The 24,591-nt window shown below is 42.1% G+C and overlaps 1 protein-coding gene across 1 annotated transcript in view; it reads left to right on the top strand.

The window, feature by feature from the left end:
* The window catches only part of LOC146823139 (uncharacterized), a gene marked incomplete at its 5' end in the record, with an annotated part of 688,665 nt that overhangs the window by 136,771 nt on the left and 527,303 nt on the right, over window positions 1–24,591 (top strand). Inside the window, 2 exons of the mRNA XM_085606373.1 lie at window positions 4,923–5,033; window positions 20,398–20,512. Of these exons, the coding sequence (XP_085462499.1) occupies window positions 4,923–5,033; window positions 20,398–20,512 (226 nt within the window). The remainder of the gene's footprint in view (window positions 1–4,922; window positions 5,034–20,397; window positions 20,513–24,591) is intronic.

The following is a 24,591-nucleotide window of genomic DNA, read 5'->3' as shown; positions in this document are numbered from 1 at the left end:
CTGGCTAGATTATCTTTGGCCCATCCCGGTGAGCCTGGTGAGTCCCAGATGGGGGCCATGGAGCTGTAGTAAGGTATCTTCAAGGCCTTTCTGACCCTGTACCAAGTCTCTGCCAGGCCTTTCAAGATCTTCAGCCTGACTTTCTTGAAGTATTTGGGGTCAGAGTACTTAAACAAAAATCCCTGGCTGGCTCCAGTTTCCTGACTTGCCATAACATCAAACATCCTTCCAAGTTCCGATGTTGTGGGAGTGTTAAAGAGCATCTTTCCATTTTTTTATAGAAATGCCCATGAATAAAATTGCAAATCTGGCAAAGCTAAGCCTCCTTTGTCCACCCTCCGTCTCAGTTTTTTCCAGGCTATTCTTGGGCCTTTACTTGCCCAAATAAAATAATTTATTTGACTCTGCAATTTTTTAAGTGCTTCTTTATCAAATGGTAGGGGGACGGCATCAAACAAAAAAGATAGTTTTGGGAGCACCATCATTTTTATTAAATTGACGCGGCCAAGCAAAGTAAGTTGAAGGTGCGCCCAGATTTTTAAAAACCCATTAATCTCTTTCTTTGCCTTCTCAAAATTCATTTTTGTTAGTTTGGAAAGATCTTGTGGGATCAGAACACCCAAGTATCTCATTGCCACCTTTTGACCTCCTTCTCCCCCTTCTAGGTTCCAAGACATAATTTCCGTCTTAGTTCTATTTACATTGTATCCTGATGCCTTCCCAAAATCCTCTGTTAATGTGTTAATCTTACCCATAGTTCTATGCAAGTTGGTGGTATAAATGAGAATATCATCCGCATAGAGGCCCAGTTTCTTGTTCCAGCCTTGGAAATGGAAAGGTTTGATCTCAGGATCTTCCCTGATTCTTCTGGCCAGAGGCTCTATATACAGATTAAATAAAAGCGGTGATAGAGGACACCCCTGTCGCGTGCCTCTACTTATACAAATTGAGTCTGTTAGAGAACCGTTAACCAACAGTCTGGCTTTCGGATGGCTATATATAGCCCCCAATATTCTGCAAAAGTTTGAACCCAGGTTTGCTGACTTTGCTGCTGCTTGTAGGAAGGACCAGTTAACTCGGTCGAAAGCCTTAGTGGCATCCAAAGCAATCACCGCCAATGAGAGCTCGTAAGTGGTTGCAAGATCTATTGAACCTATTAGTGAGTGAGTTAGTTCCTTTAGGAACCTTCCACGAATAAATCCTTTCTGGTCCGTATGGATCAGCTCAACCATAGGACCGTTCAATCTGTCAGCCAATATTTTTGTGAAGATCTTATAGTCACAATTCAATAAGGAAATTGGCCGATATGAGTCACAGTTAGTTGGATTTTTTCCAGGCTTTAGAATCAAGGAGATATTAGCTTCGTTCCATGAGGCTGGCATTTCAGCGCCCTTAATAAAAAGATCATTAAAAACCTCTAAGAGGAAGGGTATTAGTGTGTTCGCCAAAGCTTTGTAAACCTCAGAAGGTAACCCGTCCGGGCCCGGGGCTTTGGCCTTCTTCCCTTGCCTTAATACCCGCTCCACTTCCCCTTCCTTTATCTCCTGATTCAGACCCCTAGATTTATCGGCTGAAATGATTAAGCCTTGAAATAACCATGCTTGGACCTCTTCCTGAGTAGGTTTTAAATTTTCGTGGTACACCTTACTATAGTGATTATGAAAGGCTTGTTGGATCTCCTCATTGTTGGTGGTAAGGGCGCCTGTGCAGTCGCTTCGGATATGGTCAATCCTGTTTCTCACCTGTTCTTTTTTTGCTTTCCAGGCCAATAGCTTACTGCAACCTTCGCTGTATTTAAAGTGAGCTAACTTGCTGGCTTCCCATCTTTTTCTAACTCTATCCTGTAGAATTATTGACAGATTGGATTTTTCTCTCAGTATCTCTTGGAGAAAAACTCCCCGGGCTTCCTCCTGTAAATTGGTATCAGAGATTTCTTTCTCTAGGGACTGGATCTTTTCCTCCACTACTAATAAATCTTTACGATAGTTGCGCCTCTTCTCAGCCGCTAGTGTACCTAACCTACCTCTCAAGAAGGCCTTATAGGCATCCCAGATTACTCCAGATGTAGCTGAACCTTTATTAAATAGGAAAAAATCCTCTGTTTCTCTAGCGAGTGTGGCCACTATATCCTCATCCTGTAAAATTGTGCGGTCCAACATCCATCTTGATAGGGAGACTTTCTCATATAAATCTAGATATAGAAGTACTGCCGAATGATCTGACAGATGGGCACCCACATGCTCAACCTTTTGGATCCACTTAGTCAGGCTACTGTCGGTGAGGAAATAGTCTATCCTGGACTGATGTCTATATTTATGGTTTTGGAAGGTAAAACCTTTTTTTTTAGTCCAGCCTTCAACCGCCAGATATCCTGAAGTCCCAGCTGTATCATGACTTGTTTAATGAGCATTGACATTTTCGGATTAACACATGCCCTACTGCCTGATGACCTATCTAGAGTATGGTCCAGAACAGCATTAAAATCGCCGGCCAGAATGATTGGATCAGAGGAGTCCACCAATTCAGCTACTTGCTCTCCCAAGGGAAGGACATCATCCCTATTGGGACCATAATATCCCGCTAACATAAAGGGGTAACCTGAGATCTTTGCTTCACCACTAGCCATCTGCCTGCTTTATCTGAAATATGTGATCCGAGCACGACTTGTGGCCCTTTTTTGACAAGAATCGCCACTCCCTTAGTGGCTCCCGACTGAGATGAACAAACTACTTGGGAGATCCAATTTTGGGTTCTAAAGAGGTCTAATCCCTCTTTCTCTGTTAGGTGGGTCTCTTGTAATATGATGATCTCGGCTGGACAGTCTCTTAAATATTGCAGGATTTTATACCTCCTCCCTCGTACCCTAAGACCATTAACATTCCATGATAGTAATCTTATTACAGCCTTGCTTCTTTCAGTCATTCATAAAAAAGAAAAAACAATAATACAAAATAAAATAACACATAGGTGTTAGGAATTTTTTCAGAGGCTCTAGAGGATCTATTTTTTTTTGTTTTTTCCCAATGCTCCCCACCCTGTGTCCCCTCTCACCCTCCCACTCCATAGAAAAAAAAACCCTATATCTACATGGCTCAAGGCCATATGAGTGCCCCCCGCCTTCAAGCGTCCCTGGGCTAGAGAAAGAAAGAAAGAAAGAAAGAAAGAAATTATTATTTTTTTTTTCTTTTAGTAGATTAGATTGATTGTATTCGTGGCTTTTTCGCCCTTCTTTCCCCCTAACTACCAGACTGAAAACTTTTGATGAAGTCGTCTAGTTTATCCACAGAGTAGAAGATATACATGTTATTATTCAGCATGACTTTTAAGTAGGCAGGAAATCTTAACTGGACTGAGGCGCCCAAGCGTTTTAAACTCTCGATCCCTTGCCCCATCTCCCATTGCCTGTTGGAGGTGGTAGCGGAGACGTCTGATCTTATCTCGTATCTGAACCCATCCTCCTCGATTGATTTCAACCCCAGAGCCTTGGAGAGGATTTTCTCTTTTAACGAGTAATTTAGGAAATTTAATAGAATTTTCCTAGGCTTAGACCTGGTTGCGTTGAGTCTAAAAGGGTCTCTATGGACATGTTGTATGTCCTTAGCTAAGTCTTCTTCCGACTCCTCTAGTTGGAGCTTATTTTTGATAAGTCTAACCACGTATGATTTGATATCATCCCCTTCTCTGCCTTCCGGCACCTTCAGAATTTTTAAATTATTTCGTCTCTGGAAATTTTCTAGCCTCTCCACTCTATCCATATTCTCTTTTTCGACGGTCTTCAGTTTCTCAATCTCTGCGCAGTTTGCCTGCACCGTCTCTCTAAGCTCCTTGACCTCTTCCTCCAGTGAGGTTGTTCTACTGCTAAGATCATCTATCTTTCTCTCCATGACCTCACAGGCCTTTTTTATTTCAGACTGATTAGATTCTGATATTTCAAATCTGTTCTTAATTTCAGCCGTCAGACCTGCTAAAAGTGCCCCTACTGATTTATCCTCTTTATCCAGCAGTATAGGAGACTCATCGAGTTTTGTTCCAAGTTTCCCTGGGATAATACTAGTGTCAATTACTGAGATGCATGCTTCGTCGGCCCTTCGGGCTGAAAGATCTGGGAAGCTTTCTGGAGATGTAACCTTCCTCCCAGCGGCTGAAGAATCATTTAGACCTGCCATAGCGCTTTCCCCTAGGATTAATACCTTGGGCAGAACCCTAAAGAAAGTTTTGAGAGAGGGGGTGATTTTAATTTTAGGGTCTAGCCGGTTATTTTTTGAGGGTCTTGGGGCGGGCCTTTTATGTCTCAAGCTTATATCGGAAGGTGGTATATTTGTGACTGCAGTGCACCGGAGCTCGGGGGCTTCTGTACCTATTACTTTTTTCCTGCCTATTATGTCAGCCTTCTCTCCAGCCTGCTCCTGCTCGCTCCCTTCTATTTTCTTTTCGCTCCTGTCGCTTCTGTCTCCTCCTTCCCCTTTAATACCTTTTTGCCTACCCTTCTGCCCCGCAATGAGCTCACATCTACTAAGAGATTCACTCTCAGCCTTGGCCTCTGATGATCCTGACAGACTACGAAGGGCATATATAGGTATCCCTTCCACCTTATCTCCAGTGAGCACTTTCTTTCTCCCCCTCCTACCCCTTGTTCCATACTCAGTTTCCAGTCATCAATAAGGTAGACATAAGTAACTTAGACTTTTTGCCTTTATCCTTGGATACATTAGAAGCTAGCATTGAGAATCTTTTCTAAGTTACACATGCATAAATAACAGGAGTCAGTAAGTTATGATCATAAATTTCTTTTGTTTTAATCTGGCTCTTGTCAATTTACCTTTGACAGAAGAATTAGCTAAATCAGTTGTATGTTATTAAATGGCACATAATACATTTGATGGCTACTGTAAACATAACATTGTAAATCATGTGACATTTAGGACTGGAAGCTCCAAGAAATGTTGCTTTTAATGAGAATTGGGCAAGATGTCCGACGAGAGGCTAAATTAGAAGCACAACAAAAGAAATGCAAAGATGAAAGAGCTAAGAAGGTAAGTGAAACAGCAGTTGGTACAACATCATAACACGATAATGTTAATGCCAATATGCACATTTTAATGTAATACGGATGTCATGCTCCTTTATTAATGCCACAATAGACATATGAATATTCATAGGGAAAGCAGAGGTAAATCCAACATGTCTGTGAGTTACAAAAAAAAGTTTTTATTTGAAGTACCTGTGCCGTGTTGGCAGAGCATTTTCAAAACAACAGCCCAGTCACTGACATTGAGTGGCAGACAGTAGAGGATTTCTGGAACCTGGCTCCCGCATTTGTAATACTATTTTAGCAAGAGTTATGGTATTCAGGGGAGGGGTGCAGTTTGCTTTTTTTTAACGTTATGGATTATTATTAATATTAGTATAATTAGACAATAACAGCTAATGCAAGTTTTCGCAAAATTTACAGTCAACTGATAAAGGAAGAACAACTTTCCAAATTATTGTGAACATTTGCATGCTGGTTGCACTTGGTTCTGTGTAATACGTATATGATATGAAGACTCGTTCCAAAGTTTACCTTCCAAACGGCCTAATATTGGTAAAAGACGTCCTCGTGAACTTTTAACTCCAAAGGTAATTAGAGGATAATACCTGAGCTGTGAATGCTAATCAAGTTTATATAAGTAACAGAGCTCGAAAGAGTAAAGGTTGCTCTGAGATATATTTCCTAAGATTTGATACATGGAAAAAAGTCTGGGTATGAGCTCTTTCTATTTGGTGGGTGGATGCACAGGCAGTTCAAGTTAAATCCCACTTATCACAAACTACAGTCTATGGAATTCTTCAACTTCATACCTACACTTTTTAGAAGATTTTAATGCTGGTGTGGTGCAGAGAAGATGGAGATGTGATAATAGCTTTAGAGCGTGGACAGATAGACATTAATCAATTGTTTTCTTTTCTGTTTCAGTCAATCAATAAATTGTTTATTCAGATAATCATTCATAAAAATAGGAATGCTCACACACAGACACACACTCACAAACTTACATATATTACATAAGTAAGCCACCCTAGTAAATATTTACCAGTCATTTCGAAACTAATATTTCACAATATTTCACACAAATAGGTGTTTCCCATAATTCACAGTACTGAATTTATTTGCAGGATATTTAGCTTCACTAAGCAAATACAAAAGGTAAACACAATATTTCGTCTGAAACCTTTCACAATGACAGTGTTGCTCTTAGACCATTACTCAGCACACCTGCCAAGCTCACCCTTGCAGACCCATCTTTGATGCAAGCTCTGCAAATGAATCCTCCCAAGTGTGTAATAATAACCATTGTAAAAGCAAAACACTATCAGCAAAAAGTTACTCTCTTCCACATTGCACGTTATTTCCTTTGTGTTGCTATTTGTTGCATAAAGTGCATTTTAAATATTAGCTCATTATCAAAGCAAAACCCCACATTTCTCAAAACATTGACAGACATATCTGCAGTCTCAGGCAATGAATACTAAATGGATAATGCTCAAATGCTCTAAATCTTTCTACAGAGTACTAAAATCAATTAATCTTGAAATTTAAAAAATATGTGGCATGTAGATGTGCTTTTATGGTCTCTATTGGCCAAATAAAGAATTATTGACTTGACATAGCAAGTAGTTTGGTTTGTAAATGTCACCAGAACCCCTCAATGCAAATATAGGTCCATATTACACTGTTACCAATCATATATGTATAACCATTGACCATTGGCGTCAAGATATGCTCTGATTGCCCATTCAGAGTGGAAGGATGGATCCTGATTGCCTGTCAACAACATGGAGAATGTGCTGTGGCAGCTTCTGCAGCACTCGAGGACTCGGTCTGCAAAATAAATCAAAGGCCACATGTGGGTACACCCTGACCCCCAATGCCATGTCCCCAAGAAGTCAATTAAAAACTATATATATTGTGTCATGGGTACCCCCTGTGGTACCTCAGTTCCAGTAATGTGTTAACATGGTACAAACAAAAAATGCAAAAAACTGAAGAGATGACCAGACCTTGTGGCTAACCGTCATTGTGTGGGCCATAGGTCATGTGCTGTAAGTATTGCTAACTGTAGGTTGGGCACAGAGCCAACCGACTACTGTGCATGGCTAAAGCTGTGTACAGTGGGGGGTGGATGCCCATGGGGTTAGAGCATTTGCAGAGGTTGGGATCAGAAGCAAGCTAGAGGCACGACCTGCAGCCAACCACCCCGCACATGGTCTAAATTGGGTTGGATGTATGCTCAACTTTGAATATGATTAAAGAAAACACATTTTATAGTTAGGTATGGTAATAAGGTTTTAGCTTATGTTAAAAATAACTGAAATTGGCTGAAAAAAATAAGAGTTAAACTGATGCTATAGGTTGGTGTTGCATGGGATAAGAACAAACATTTAACAATTGAAAAACCACAGAAATGTGCCAGCTATAGTTTAGTGAACTAATTACAGTTTGCACCCCCATCATGTGCTGTTTATGACCTCACATATTGCATCACGCATGGTATGCTAAATGACAATTCATGACACCACTGATGACTTATGAAATGACATAATTGATGACATCACTAATGACATTTCAAATGACATCATCTGCATATACACATTATTCAATAAACCCTTTCATACTTTTAGAAAAGAAAGTTGTTAGCAAAGGGCGTAGAGTTACTGTGTGGACAGGTGTGAGTGCATAGAATTGAAATTACCCTGAAGGCAAGTGTGGTAATGTGTATTGAAAGTTATATGGTGCACCGTTCACATATTAATAAAATTTGTGGTGCAAGTAGTACTCCTTGTTAAAAACAGGTAAAGGCTCAGTGCACATGATGTGGGTTGCAGATTCATGTTTCCAGTTGTGGTTTAAAGACAAATCCTGTTGCAAAAAATCTCTAAGAAAAGCGAAGCTTCTGTTGACAATTGCTTTTCCACCAAAATATTTCAGGGCATGTGCCCATGTTAAATAGTTGTAATACAATCCTACAGACACATTTTATTTAAGAAAAAATGTTTATAAGATGTGAATGTTTATTTCCAGAACTTTCTGAAGACTTTGAAGCGCTGCAGATTGTTGTAAAATGTGGGGGTGGGACTTAGAAATGGTATAAATTAACTGAGGTTGTAAACATCTCTCTAAGGTTGTATGCCATTTTGCTCCTTGCAGGCATGTATGTAGTGTATTTTTCCAAACTATGGAATGTTGTCCATGAATCTGGCAGATGGTGTTATATTAGTAGCAAATGCCTACCCCTCAATCTCTTAACTTAAAACTGTGGGTTATGTGAAGTATTTAAGAGGGTGATCCTGTTAGGGTGAATAGAATTTGAACTCCTAGGAGGGGTGACACCGTCAAACTGTATGGAAGCATTTTGATTGTTAGGTGTGTGAATACCAGTAAAAGAGGGTAACATCCTCCAAATGTGGGTGATTTGACAGATATGCTATGTATCTAGCATGTGGTCAAAGGTTAGGCTCATAATCACTTGATTGATGATCGAAAATTGGGCATGGGTGTAGGTTAATGAATTACTTACCCCATAGGAGGGCATAACAATCTTTACATAATGTCATCAGTGATGTCGTATTAGATATTATGAGTGTTGTCAACAATGATTCCATTTAATATGTCATGAGGTCATAAAGAGTGCATGATGAGGGCTCAAGTTATACTTAATTCATTAAACTATAACTGGTCAATTACTGTGTTTTTTTATTTTTAGACGTTAGTTCTCATTTCAACACCTAATTATAACGTCACTTCAACCCTTGTATTTTTCAGTGAATTTCTGTGTTTTTTAAAGTATGCCGAGATCTTATTACCAAACCTAACTATAACATCACTTTAACTTTTATTTTATTCAGTAAATGTAGATACTTATATTTAATAAAATGGATATAAAAAAGCAATTACATATACAATACCAATAAATACATTGCCAGCACTGACAAACACACTAAAAAAACTACATGCAAAATTATGTGTAAATACTGTTTCCCAGAGTTATATACCACAAATAATCTCATAAACCTATTTATTTATGCAAATATTTCAAAACCGGTTTGGATGAGATTAAATGCTTCTCGACATAATTCATTATCAAATCAAATCACTCACCCTTCTTAGATGCATTGTGCTCCAAATCAGATTATCACCAAGTACTGGCTTTCTTTAGTCATATTTTTTCCGGTTTTTCTAGGCTTTTTGGTTCTATGGACTTAAAGGGCTTGCTGTTAAAGGGTTTGCTGCTCCCTGCTCCTGTTCCCATGGAAAGTCATTAAGAAGATCGTCAACAGACAACTGACCCAATTCCTCGAAGAGAACAACACCTTGGACTCGTCCCAATTCCGCAGCAACCACAGCACCGAAACTGCCCTCATCGCTGCCACCGGCGACATCAGGGCCCTGCTGGACAACAGCGAAACCGCGGCCCTCATCCTCCTGGACCTCTGAGCCACCTTCGACACCGTCTGCCACCACACCCTTCGCACACGCCTCTACACCAACAGAACCCAGAGAGTCCACCTCCCTCCATTCTGATCCAAAGCCACCAAGATCAACTGCGGTGTACCCCAAGGATCATCCCTCAGCCCGACCCTCTTCAACCTCTACATGACACCGCTCGCCAACATCGTCCGAACGCAGGACCTCAACATAGTCTTATACGCCAACGACACCCAGCTGATCCACTCCCTCACCAAAGACCCCGCCACCACCAAAACCAACTTCCACGAAGGGATGAAGGCCGTCGGCGAATGGATGAAGAGCAGTTGCCTGAAACTGAACTCGGACAAGACGAAGGTCCTCATCCTCAGCTCCACCCCCTCCACCTGGGACGACTCCTGGTGGCTGGCCCCGCTGGGAACTGCGCCGACACCCACCGACCACGCACGCAACCTGGGGTTCATCCTGGACTCTTCTCTGTCAATGATCCAACAAGTCAACGCCGTCTCTTCCTCCAGCTTTAACACCCTACGTATGCTTCGCAAGATCTACAGATGGATCCCCACCGGAACCAGAAGAACGGTCACCCATGCCCTCGTCACCAGCAGGCTGGACTACGGCAACGCCCTCTACGCGGGAACCACGGGCAAACTCCAGAAGAGACTCCAACGCATACAGAACACCTCCCCATGCCTCATCCTCAACCTCCCCTGCCACAGCCACATCACCGCCCACCTGAGGGACCTGCACTGGCTCCCCGTCAACAAGAGGATCACCTTCAAGCTACTCACCAATGCTCACAAAGCACTCCATGACTCCGGACCAGCATACCTCAACAAGTGACTCACCTTCTACACCCCCAACCGCCAGCTCCGCTCCGCTGCCCTCGCCCTCGCCACCGTCCCGCGCATCCACCAAACAACCACCAGCGGCAGATCCTTCTCCCACCTCGCCGCCAAGATATGGAACACCCTCCCCATCCACCTACGACAGACCCAGGACCTGCTGACCTTCAGGAGACTCCTCAAGACCTGGATGCTTGGGTCAGACTGATTTGCATATGGCCATGTCTTAACTGGGGTGGCGCAGTGAGCTAAAGATTGATTATGGATTAAACTCAGATCAGTTGACTGGGGGTGAGTGCTTGCAATGTTCAACACTCTGTCCATCATCCCCTTTGGTTTTGCTTTGTTCGCCCTAAGTTGGCAGGGTATGACCAGACGTGGGTCCCTTGCTCACTTTGCCACTGGATTCAAGCAAGCCTGGCTGATGACTGCTGATTAGCCAGAAACCGGTCCCAGGATGCTTGTTTCCGGTTCAGGGAAGACATGGCATGGCAGTTCGGGCTGGACTGTTCCCATGAGGCACAGGGTCAGACTGATTTGCATATGGCTATGTCTTAACTGGGGTGGCGGAGTGAGCTAAAGAATGATGATGGATTGAACCCAGATTAGTTGACTGGGGGTGAGTGCTTGCAGTGTTCAACACTCCGTTCATCATCCCCTTTGGTTTTGCTTTGTTCGCTCTAAGTTCGCAGGGTATGCCCACACGTGGGTCCCTTGCTCACTTTGTCACTGGATTCAAGCTAGCCTGGCTGATGACGGCTGATTAGCCTGAAACTGGTCCCAGGATGCTTGTTTCCGGTCCGGGGAAGACATGGCTTGGCAATTCGGGCTGGACTGTTCCCATGAGGCACAGGGTCAGACTGATTTTCATATGGCCATGTCTTAACTGGGGTGGCGGAGTGAGCTACAGAATGATGATGGATTAAACCCAAATCAGTTGACTGGGGGTGAGTGCTTGCAATGTTCAACACTCCGTCCATCATCCCCTTTGGTTTTGCTGACTCCTCAAGACCTGGCTGTTCGATCAATAGCTGCTCCCCCCCCCCTTCAGTGCCTTGAGACCCTCACGGGTGAGTAGCATGCTTTACAAATGTTTGATTGATTGATTGTTTGCGGTGAGAAGACTGCCAGAAATATGTAATATATCAAGGTAGTCTAGTTGAGCAGATTGCTTGTATCTCACACAGTAACTTCCTAAGATGTGGAGCAAGTTAAATTGCCTCATATTGGGAACAATGTGGTTGAATTTCGTTTGTTGGGTGAAAAAGCAGACAGTAGTCTGTCCTACGACTTTGAAAGGAACTAGGAATTTGGGGGATCAGATTATTGTCCCTACTGACATGGGACAAAAGCCTGGGCTGTAAAGTTATAATTCCGGGGAAGAAAGAATGGCTTAAATCTGTGTAAGAAGCTTCATCAATGTGTGTGTGTGTGGGCGGTCGCCAGTAGGTAGTTATATTTTGAACTTATTTCCCATAAGAAAATCATTTTTTGTTTTGCTTATGACTTTGGTGCCATTTGACCAATATTCACAAACGGTTCAAAACTAGTTTGCCACTCAATCCATCGGCTGTCTGGAAAGTGTCGGGATGATTTGCCAAGCAATGGTCGAGAAAAATGGGGAGTTCCCAAAACGTGTTTCTCCCATGCCATTTCCCATAGGGGTGTTAGAAACGCCCGCAGCCCGAACTGCTCAGCAGAATTACACCAAATTTGGCAGAAAGGTATATTTTGGTCTAGAATGATCTCTTGCTGTAATTTCATGTAAATCTGTTCAATAGTTTTTAAGTAATTAAAAAAAAAGATTTATGCATATCTAGGGACATGAAGGGTCCACAGATCCAACCGATCTCATTCTTAGATCTAATTGACTGCCATCTTCAACCTAGGAGTGGTGTCAACCATCTTGAGACTCAGTACTCGGCCCGAGTCATAAACAAAACATTTTTTTAAATAAAGGAGCAGGGTAAGAATACCCTGACCTCCTAGACCTGGTAGTGGGGTTTTGTTTTTTTAATTTTACTATGAATTCGCGGAGGATCCTGTGCTTGTTTTTTTACGCCCTCAAGTGGGCCAGGTCCCAGAGGGGAATTGTTTAGATTATTATAGGGTAGGGAGACGCAAAAGGCTCCCCCTCCCTAAGCTGATTTCGGTCCTGTGAACCTCATCTCACAGGGCCTGGACAAAGTTAAAAAGGTGGAGGGGCAAACAGCCCCCTCTCCTGGGCCAATTTTACTCGAGGGGCCCGGCCGCAATACCAAAGGGGAGGAGGGCCACATGGCATCCCTCCCAGAGCCATTAATGGCACTTAGGACTCCACCCCACAGGGCCAGCTCCTGCTACGTCCCGGGGTGCCACCCCTGGGACATAACGGTTTCCCTGCCCACACTGGCACAGGCATAGTAACCTGTGTTTGCTCTCACTTGGCGGGAGCAATTTCAAAGCTCCCCCAAGCAAGAACAAATACAAAGTCTGCTACCAGCTGGCAGGAGCATTAACAATGCTCCAGCCAGCCAGCTGGGAGTTGACTTAAGATATGTTTCGCTGTCTGCAAGAAAACAGATCTGAATATTGCTCCCACCCCAGGGAACAGCCTTTTTAGCTGCTTCCGGTGGGCAAGTGCAATGCTGGCTTCTGCTGGATGTGGGGAGCCGGATGAGGCTGTAGAAGGTTTGTGGCTGCCCTTGCAGCCCCCAACCAGGATATGGTGGGTGCCCTGGGTGGAGATCAAGGCATCCACCGTTTGTTGGGTGGGTCAAAATTAGTCTGGGGAGGGGGACACATGGCCCTTCCCTCTTTAGGAGTTGGCCAGGCCCCACGGGAATGGGTCTCCAGAGCCTATATCAGCCCGGGGAGGGGGGCTAGATGTCCCCCTCCCCATTTAAAAAGTGCTGGTCCCTGGGGATGTGGTGCTCGGGCCGAAATTGGCCCAGAGTGGGGGGCTGCATGCCCCTCCCATAAATATAGTGGTGGGCCTCGGGGGACAGGATCTCCAGGGCCAAAAATGGCAATGGGAGGGGGAGGGCATGTACCCCTGCCCTAAACAAATGACCCTGGGGTGGGCTTCCAGGGCCAAAATCAGCCAATATATGCTGGGCCCCAGGGGATGGGGTCCCTGGGGCCAAACCTTCCTGGGGAGGAGGTCTGCGTGCCCCCTATTAAATATAGTGCCAGGACCCAGGATATGGGGTCACCAGGGCCAAAATAGGCCAGGGTGAGAGCCTTGTGCCTCCCCTACTCCTAAAGTATGTTGCCAGACCCCGGGCAATGGGGTCCCCGTGACAAATAGCAATCCAAGGAGGGGGCCCACAGGTTGGCTTCCTTTGTGTGGTGGGCCACAGGGCCTACCCCCCTCCATGCACGGCAGCTGTTGGATTCACAAACGGTAACTAAATGTTACTTTTTAAAAAGTTTTATATAGCGCGAACTTGACCCGAAGGTATCAGGTATCAGAGTGCTTTACATGAGCACCAGTTGCGTTACATTAATTTGTTTTGGTTAGGCACAGGAAGATTAAATGATTTGCCCAGAATAACAGGATGTTGAGCATCGTTGCTGAGACTCGAACCTGGTTTCCCAGATTTGAGGTCAACCGCCTTAGCTGTTGACTACATCCTCTCCCAAAACCCTCGAAATTCACTGAAAAAAACTTAGGGACGTTATAGTTAGGAAATAGCATTAAAAAAGGCATTGATATTCCCTGAAAAATCTAAAGGTTACAGGGACGTTATAGTTAGGACATAGAATTGAAAAATCTTTAGAAATTCACACAAAAAAAACCCAAAGTTTACTTGGCCATTATAGTTATATTCTGATTTTACACACACAAAACCATAGCATTTCAGCAGTTATAGCTATCTTAAGTAACTATAAATTGTGCCCTAAAGTAACTATAACTTGCGCCCCTGCCATGCACAGTTTTCTCATTAACAATTTCACAGCAAATGTTGCAGTGATATCATCAATTATATCATAGAAGAGGTCATGATTTATGTAATATTTTTGCCTGCTTCTTTCCACTTTTTGTGGTATCTTTTTGTTGGCCTTAGGACACTGAGCATTTTTACCACTGCTTACCAGTGCTAAAGTGCATATGCTTCTCCCCTAAAACATGGTGTCATTGGTATATACCTGATTGGCATATTCAGTTTACCTGTAAGTCCCTTGTACAGTGGTATACTGTATACCCAGGGTCTGTAATCTGAATGCTGATAGTAATTTCAGATGTCATCAGTGATGTCACTGGCCAAGTACTGAGGGATGTAATATATGAAGTCATAAGCTGTGCACTGCGGGGGCGTAAGTTGTAGTTAGCTCAGGTAACTATAAATTCTGAATTTCAATGGTTTTGTACAAGTGAAATCTGAGCCTAACTATAACCTTTTTCAGTGAATATATATATTCATATATATATTTTTTTTTAAAAAAAATTTTTTATTACCCAGCAAAACAGCAACGCATTTCGGCGAAGCCTTTTTGTAATTGAATGACCTGCGCCCAGTCGCCCGTAGAAATACGGGTTACCGTGTGTAGACATAGAAAAAATATATGTAAAGCATATTTTCGTTGCAATTTCTACTGCTGAACATTATTAATTCATAATGCTCTGCAAAAATAAATGTATGTCCAATGCCAAATATATATTATGCCCATATCAAATATTGGAATTGATTACATAGAATTACTCTTTTGCCTCGATCTTATAATAGATATAAAGGACAGACTCAACTGCCAGCAGCTCTACCTCGTGGTACCTGTGCTCACTTTTTTAATAAAGGAGCATATGCTATAACCAAGCAGCGCCCATTTCATTGAATGCATAATACAAATAATTTACACAGAATAATTGTATAATTATAAATGCGCATGGGGAAATTCAATACTGGGTAATGTACCCAATCGTGTACATGAATAGAGATGCCCCCTTAAATCAAATGACATTAAGGCAATCACATTTTAAATAATAAGTAATAACAAATACATCTCATTATTCATATTTTGGTCATTGGCAGGTACCATCTAACCAAAACAAGGGTAATGTACCCCGACCTAGCAAACAATTTCATCCCTAAAATCGACATCCCAGCAATTAATGAACATGTCAACATAATTAATGCAATAATTGATACAGTAATAAAATCAAGCATTTTCTAATTTTGGCAGTAGAAGTGCAAGTAATGATTACTTTTTCTTCATTATTATTCCTCAAATGTACAACACACGGTGGGCAGGTACTGAGTGAACGTGATGTACCATAGTGAACATAATTATTATTGAATTGTTGATTCAATAAATAAAGTGAGAACAAAAAATGGAAACAGAGAATAAGCAAAAATAAAAAGTAAATAACAAAAACAAATATTGAATAATTCAATGATAGGGATGATAACAACAGTAGGTATTGGGGAAATCAGGTTATTACACTCAATCTACCATAACCAAGCCTACCATGAGGATGTGATAGGCAAAGGCAAATCTCTCACATCCATAAAATTGCCAAGAATTTATTCCCTACTAAATATTGTATGATCCTTCACATAATAAAATGAAAAAATAAAATCAGACAAAGCTGAGCAGAATCATATACATATATAGTCAAGAAGAAAAGTAGGCCATATTATCACTTATGACCAATATGGGTTGCTAGTTCTTCCCAGGAGTTGAGCCCATTCGGCCACTTCGTATTAAGCTCAATAATGTACTTCGATTCAGTTACTCTCAGGAGTTTTTCGCGGTCACCTCCCCTGGGATGTGGCAAAATTCTGTCAATACCAAAGCACTCCAATAGATTGCAGTTGCTTTGGTGTCTGCCAAATTTTCTTCCATTTTGCTTAGTTCTAGGAAAAGATCCATATTTCCGATACATAGGTTAGATATTTCATCTGAGTCAATATGATTGAATTTAGTATTTTTTGATCCGATAGCCATTTTGAAAATCTTCATTAATTTTAGCTTGCAAATATAGAGGAATAAGTCAATTCGCATGGTTACAAAGTCCATATTAAGTGAAGGACAAAAGGATAATCCTATTTGTAACAACGAGAACTCTTCCTTTGAAAGTGGTCTGTTTTGCACAATAAAATTGCTGTGCTGTCCTTGTGGTGTGCCGCGTGATTCATTCTGAAATTTCCGGATTGATCGCTGGGTAAAAGAAATAAGCGGGTGTCATTACTGCTGCTGGCACCAACGTCGAGAGGAGGAGGAAAGGCGTCTATGACAAGTTGTTCATTATATATATATATATATATATATATATATATATATATATATATATATATATATATATATATATATATATATATATATATATATATATATATATATATATATATATATATATATATATATATATATATATATATATATATATCTCCAAAACCAAGTTTTGCCTGTCAAGGAGAAAGCCGCACTGCAGGTAAGTTCTATGCCAAAATATCATTTATTGAAGGATGCTGCAAGGATTTCGGCTGGAACAGCACAGAAATAAATGTCCAAAACCTGATGCGTTTCATGTTTAGCACTTCCTCAGAGGCGTGGACTTGCAAACTCAAAGGCACAGCGATTTCGGCACCATTAAAATCTTGTTCCCCCGCCCTGGATGGGCATGGCCACCCCCGTGGCTCTCTGGTCTTGGTAGTGCCATTTCCTGCTTCAGTGAGCTGACGTGCCGTTGTGCAAAATAAAAATTAATAATAAAGGCCCAGTGGGTTGTGATGTCAGCCTTAAGTCCCCGCTACATTCTTACCCTTCAATAACAGGCACCTGCTCCTTGGGCAGCGGCGTCAGTTGGCGTCGCTACAGGAATGCAAACTGCATCGGAGCATTCTCCGCGGCTCAGGCGAGGCTGATTACATCCAAAACCAAGTTTTGCCTGTCAAGGAGAAAGCCACACTGCAGGTAAGTTCTTTGCCAAAATATCATTTATTGAAGGATGCTGCGAGGATTTCCGCTGGAACAGCACAACAAATAAATGTCCAAAGCCTGATGCGTTTCGTGTTTAGCACTTCCTCAGAGGCGTGGCCTTGCAAACTCAAAGGCACAGCGATTTCGGCACCGTTAAAATCTTGTTCCCCTGCCCTGGATGGGCGTGGCCACCCCGTGGCTCTCTGATCTTGGTAGTGCCATTTCCTGCTTTAGTGAGCTGACGTGCCGTTGTGCAAAATAAAAATTAATAATAAAGCCCCAGTGGGTTGTGATGTCAGCCTTAAGTCCCCGCTGCATTCTTACCCTTCAATAACAGGCACCTGCTCCTTAGGCAGCGGCGTCGGTTGGCGTCGCTACAGGAATGCAAATTGCATCGGAGCATTCTCCGCGGCTCAGGCTTACATCCAAAACCAAGTTTTGTCTGTCATATATATATATATATATATATATACGGAAAGAAAGGTTTGGTGTGAGCAAGGCAGTAATGCCGAAACGCGTCACAACGATATAATTAAACGCAGAAAGAATCGTGAAAGTCCAGTCACTGTGTCGGTGTCTGATTTCTATCAGGAGAATCAGAAGTGATGTTTATATACATACATATATGCGCAAGAAAGATTGCCCTCAGATGAAGGTGCACTCCCAAACAGAACCCAATTATTTATTCTGGAATGCAGCAAAGCCAGCAACACACACATAATTCTTATTTTCAGAAGCCTAATGCTTTTAGGACTACCCCAGTCCTTGCTCACAAGCCAAATGCATGACAGTTCAGCAGATAGATTGCAGACACCTGTTCACAAAGTTCTACCCTGAAGTGGGGCCTCTTAAAGTGAGTATGACAACAGGTGCATGTTGGTGTAAGTAGTCCTGCACATTTCATGTTATCCCAAGTAGGCTTGCTGAAGCCAAACAAGAAATGAAAACACAGTTCATCACCCTCCAGTGGGCAAATCCAAAGTAACATTACCTGGTTTGCTGGAACTTTCCTTAACCTGTTGTTCCAAATGTGACAAAATATAAAGCCACACAAAAAGTTTATTCTGGAATGCAGCAAATCCAGCAACAAACAGAGAATTCTTATTTTCAGAGGCCTAACGCGTTTTGTACTTCCCCAGTCCTTGCTCACAGGCCAAATGCCATTTTCCCATTTTACCTCCCAGAGGAACCTTTACTTTCTGGTACAGCAACAATGATAAACAGAAGTATTCACTGAGATATTAGCATTTGGCAAAAAGCATTGGTGGACTTCGAAGGGCTAAAATCTCTTGAGAGTGTTGATAGTTTCAACACATTTGTAAAAAAGGTGGCAGACTCTTAGCATGTTTGATTACTCTTCGTATTTTTAAATGTTTGCCAGTCCATAAAGGAGAGAGGAGACAGTTAAAAGGGGGTCAATAAAGAAGCAATTTGTTTATAGTTGTGACATCCAATGACAACTTCATATAAAATATGGCAAACATTTAGAATGCTTAGTCTGTGAGTATGGTAAGTTCCATGCAGATCCATTGGTGGAGGGGTTTTATGGGGGCAAAAAGGTTTTCATGTACCAATAAAGTTTCTGCTATTTAATGAATCTGCAAGAAATTTGACTGGATTATAGTAAATTTAAGCCCAATGCAGGAATCTCAAGTTTCAATCAGATCTACTAAGGGGGGGGGGGGGAATTAAAGGCTGGGACAACAATCATTATTTGTTAACATCTTTGTCAGTTTTGTAGATCTGAATGATATTTGACAGACACTTAGAATGTTTACCTTACTCCTGATCCGTTGTGTCATGCCGCTCATCAAGCAGGTGCATACTTGGGTGCACCTTTAAAGGCATGAGAGTTCAAAAAGGTATTTATTTATTTAATTCTAAATTTTACAGGCTGTTAGAAATTTAAGCCCAGGGCAAAGGATTTCTGGTTTCAATAAAATCTGATAGAGTGAGTTGGGCAAGGTAAAAGTAGGGTCGAAAAATCTTTGATGTGATAATGACTTTAGTGCCATTTCAAGCTCTATGTGAAATTTGGCATTTTTCACTTCTGATATGCTGAATTTCATGCAGGCCCATCAATGGTAGAGCTTTGATGTGCTCATAACTTTGGTATAATTCAACAGATTTGCACAGTAGTTGAAATACTAGAGATTGGTTGAACCTTCACACCACAGTTGCACCTGACCGAAGGCTATCTGCAGCAGTGATTAGCTGCAGGATTGGTCTCTGACCAGGTCCTACAGGCAACTCCTAGTGCATTCAGCTGAAGGCCTTGCAGAATGTGCGTGGGAGGGTAAGTTTCTATATGATACAGCGGCATTATGATTCACCACCACACCCACCATGCTCCCACCACATAGATTCACACATCCACCAGTAAAGCATGTATGCCTTTCCATCTAAAAAACACAATTAATATGTAGTTGTGATTAGCTGGGGCATGACACCTTAATGTAGATTCTCTGAAATTCACTTAAAAAACACAGTTAAAGATCCAAGACCTCATACTTTAGCCACAAGTGAAGTCATGCATAATGGTAATGGTCACTAGTGAGATCATTTTAAAGGCACTTGTTTCAGCAAGCATACGGTCACGAGCATTACATCTGATCTGTGAATTATGCTATAGTAGGCATGCGAGCTGCGGTTTACAGACCTAACCGTAACTGTGGGATTTCCGGTAGATTTCCCTATTATTCCACAAATATAACTGCACTTTAACTGTGGTTGAATATTATCAGTGAATTTATCACAGAAGGGGGAGAGCAGAGACACCAAATGTCTTCTCGGAGGGCCATGGCCAGATCTTCAGCTGCTATACAAAACTATAATCTAAGATTGAGTTTCAAGCAGGCGAAGGGCGTGCAGGTCAGGATAGCGTCTACTCGCTCGGCAACGTACAAGCGCAGGAAACAAGCTCTGTAACCTTTAGTGCTTGAATGAAGATGTTGCTTTGATTCCAGTATTTCTGTAATCTGGCTCCATCCAGCCACAGTAGTAAGTGCAGAGCATATGGTAAAGTGATGAAGACTAAAAACTGAAATGTCGGGCCTTCTTCTTCCCAAGTAATAGACTTTTCATTACAACTCCGGATGCCAAAGTGGGATGGGGCCAGTTTTATCTTTGCAAGCTTCTGTTGAGTGCTACCTTTAATTATTTACCATTTCCTTACATTTTTAGAAACAACGCTTGCTGCAAAAGAGAGTGTCTTACCACTTTGATAGGATGCAGAAACTCCGCAGGAGAGGGACGTGTGAGAAGCCCGAAGTATCGCCTCCCAAAATCCCAAAACGGAGTAAGTATGGAATCCATCCATGTGTAGATCCCGGAGGAGTTTTTCATAGACATTTACTTCATCCCACCCAGCGTTGACAAATAAGTGGGAGGCTCTGGATCAAAATGTGGAATTAATTAGAAGCCACAAAGGAGCGGTCTGCAGAAGGATAGCTGGCAAATGAAACACAACCTACTGTGGTGTCATCTGTAGTTTTAAATGCATGCGTTTTATTTATATCCCCAAGCAACAGCAGTATGTTTCCTTAGTTACAAAATGACTGCTCTTCCTATTTCTAGATTGCATTTCTCAAACTAAGGAATACATTATGTTTGATTGAGTTAAAAATTCAGTTGTTGTGGATAAAAGCAGCTTCTAGATTCTCGAATCCATGCTCTCCTATTGCATAAACTTTTTTTTTCTAATCAGAGTGCAATATTTTGTTCGGTTCTGGGATTTCCATTGATCTGTTGTGTATGGATGTTCGGTGGTGTTTGGTTGTGTATAGTTATAAAAGATGTGTTGTTAGTAGTTTAGTAATGGTTGGGATTGTCATTGTGAAAACAAAACGAGTAAGATCCTGCTCAATATTTGACAGTGTGTGGTAAATAATTTAATTACCGGGACTTAATTTGATACAGAAACATAATAAAATAGCTCAGTAAATAAGAGGCAGAATCCGTGGTATTAGAGGTTCGGAATGGGCTTTATTCCAATGGTCGATTATAATCGGTTGCTCCAGGTTCCATCACCACGAAGGTTCAGGAAGTGAAGTACATACGTTATTGACAATCAATTACTTTTATACAATAAGCATTACAGTGAAGCAAATACAAGAGGCGTAACAATTGATAGTGGAGATAATATATTCATACGTGGCAAAGATAGGCGTAACTGGGTGTGTTTAAAGAACGTCATCAGATGTGATGTCATAAGAGGGTGGTTACATGAAAGAATTTCGCAATGTCAGCAGAAATACTTGGCAGAAATGCGCGCGCAGCAGCATGACGTGTGATTGACGTGCAGCTAGGGGGTGAAGGGGACTTGACATTTAGCTCTACATGTGGCGACAAATGTCTGGAGGGTCAAGTCAACCTAATCCCAAATCATATCTAACATCCTATGTTTAAAGAACTATGTTATCCAAAAGAGAGGCCTTCTTGGAGTAGAATCTTATTCTATACTGACTATACTGACTGCTAGTGCGTGTACAAGCGTCTAAGTGTCTACACTAGATGCGAGGGCAGGAATCTTCCATGGTAACAGTGCTATGAATTACTTTCATAAAGACAGAGAAGCCGGGCCTTTGCTCGGTAGCTGGCAGAATGTTTACTTAAGCTACTAGACAGGAATGCATTGGGCAGGGAGCGGAGCAGATAATTTCCGAAGGTGAAATACAGTTCTTGGCAGGCAGCAAGCTGATGTCAGGCATCGTGAGCCGCGCAGAGGATGAGACAAAGTTCATGGTCACAGATGCAGGCTCGGACTGGAGCTTCAGAGACAGAAAGCAAGAAAAGCTTGATGACAGAATCAGGGCCTACTTGCCTGGACTGTAAAATGGCATAAGTGAACCATATAAAGGCGGTGGCCTTTCTTACTTAGGAATGGAATATCCGGCCCATTCATGGCGGATCTGAAAGAGGACATGTTAACGGTGGACGCACATGTATTTGCGTCTTCATAACTGGAACTGGAGGGAACATACATGTACTTGTAACATGCACATAGAACCGTTGGGGTCCAAGATAGGGGACATAACTGACCAGAAAAATCCATATTTCCACATTCCCTCCTTGTCCCCTACTTGCCCGTCAAGAGATATCAATCTTCATTAATCCATTGATCTGTTCATATAGCATCATTTGTTCTTCTTTCTTTTTCCGGGATCTTGAATGAAAATCTTGATGTGGAATGCACGATGTGGCACACAGACCACAAATCGCTGGTCCACATTGCAGGCATAAGCAGCAACTGAATAGTATGAGAAGGCCAATACCTAGGAAGGATAGAACTCTCCATCCCCAGGCTGATAACACGCTCCAAAACCAACCGGACCAAGTCCAGGTGCCTGGATTCTGGTGTATCTGGCTTACAATCTTATGAAGGCGCGTTATAGCTTTATATACAGATGGCGAATTTTCTGGTATGAAAATGCAACAGCTTGATCCGATGACCCTACAAGCTCTGCCCCTATCGGCCAGGATGACGTCAAGGACAAGACGATTTTGAAGCACAACAATCCGCATAGCAGACTGCTCTTCTGTTAAATTGCCTAAGGCGGAAATAGTTTCGTTCACTACTGCTTCAAGGGTTCTAGTCAATCTACGTATCAGCTTACTATTAGTAACGGTACCTATATAGGGAAAGAGACCTTTATTGAAATCTGTGTATTTTTCCCATGCTGTTTCAGTATAGTCGACTATTGGGAGATCTCTCCTTTCTCTATTGTGTACTAAATGAGTATTTCTGTGATAATCAGGAGGGGCTAGAAAAACAGGTGGCAAAAGGAATCCAATGTAGCAAGTACCATCCCAATCTAGAGGCAAACGTACATATGCCGTCTGACCACATATAAAATAGGAATGGCGGGAAGCTCTAAATGTCGACCTGCCTTGATCACTGAATTCTATTACAGTGGTGCATCTACTATGGCCCATATGTATGGAACCATTCTTTTTTACACATAATTCACCTTTTACTGGAAATACTGACATGGCGGGCAAACTTGGATTAGCTTCGGATTCGACATTCAAGATCAGGAGATTAAGCGTAAAATTACCTAATCCATATACTTCATTTTCTAGATCAGTTCCTGTTCTTTTGGGAAGTCCCTCCTTGTTGGGGTGGCAGACCTTAAGTAAAACTAAGTTCAGATTTCCCCATACCCCATTGTCTTGATAAACTGCAGAGTTCGAATCTTGGGAATTAATTAAACTAAACCATGCTCCACAGGAGCCGTTATGTGTGAACGGATATGGAAAAAGAGGTAGAATTCCTTTATAGTTCTGATAGGGAGGGAGTCGGCCACATATCCAACAATTTGTAGTATTGCTAACCTGATGGGAATGATGTAACATACTAATAAAAGTGTTATTGCGCAGCGCAAATCTGTATGACAATTCATGCGGAGGTAATTCGCTAAAAGAATGTTCAGCAGTAATATTATAGACATGTCTAGAAATAGGATCATATAGGTGCAACAATATACTTGCAGTAATTATTAAAAGACTAAGGAAAAACAAAATCAATAACGTCACTGTGCAATGACTACGCAGTGATTTACAGTACGCCTGTCGTTTCAGCATTTTTCGGGTGCATTCTCTATTCAGGTCCAAGGGATACATGTCAGAGACAATTCAACCGCTTCACCTCGGAGAGGACTTAAACAATCAAATTGCTTGACTGATTGGATCTGAGCTTTAGTTTATAATGTTCGGCATTACTTTTTTCAACAAAAGGAAGCTTTGAGTCAATGGGTGAAGACACACAAGGTGTAGTTTTTATATCTGATGGTAGTCCATAAAATTTCTTGATATGACTTGAATGAATCCAGCCTTTCCTGCCTTCGATCTTCACGGCTGTCCTCGTCGTTAATAACACGAGCTGAGGCGACCTCCACCTGGGATCCAGCTGAGTCTTTCGATCGAAGTTTCTCACCAAAACGAGATCCCCCGGAATTACGTCATGGGGTTTCACTTCAGTGTTGTTAGGAAAAGCTGCAGCTACCTGTGAACGACAAGATTGTAGTGCAGACATCAAGGAAGCCAAATAATCTGTCAGCATATTACAGTCAATATCAGTTATTTTACGTGGTATAGGCGTCCCCCACATATTTGGTGGTCTGCCAAAGATCACCTCATACGGGGATAGCCCTGTTCGAGAGTGTGCTACCATTCTCATGTAAAAGAGTGCAACTGGTAATGCTACTACCCAGTCGACACCTTTCTCCCTGCATATTTTGGACAATCTGATTTTCAAAGTTTGATTATGTCGTTCCACGAGACCTGCTGCCTCGGGGTGTCGGACACAATGAAACTTCCACTGATATCCTAGCAAAAGTGAAACGTGTTTCATTAATTCGGATGAGAACGGCTGGCCGT

This window comes from Triturus cristatus, chromosome 5_2 (assembly GCF_964204655.1).
Source record: "Triturus cristatus chromosome 5_2, aTriCri1.1, whole genome shotgun sequence".
In the NCBI taxonomy this organism is placed as follows: Eukaryota; Metazoa; Chordata; class Amphibia; order Caudata; family Salamandridae; genus Triturus; species Triturus cristatus.
This window is presented reverse-complemented; position numbering and strand designations above follow the sequence as displayed.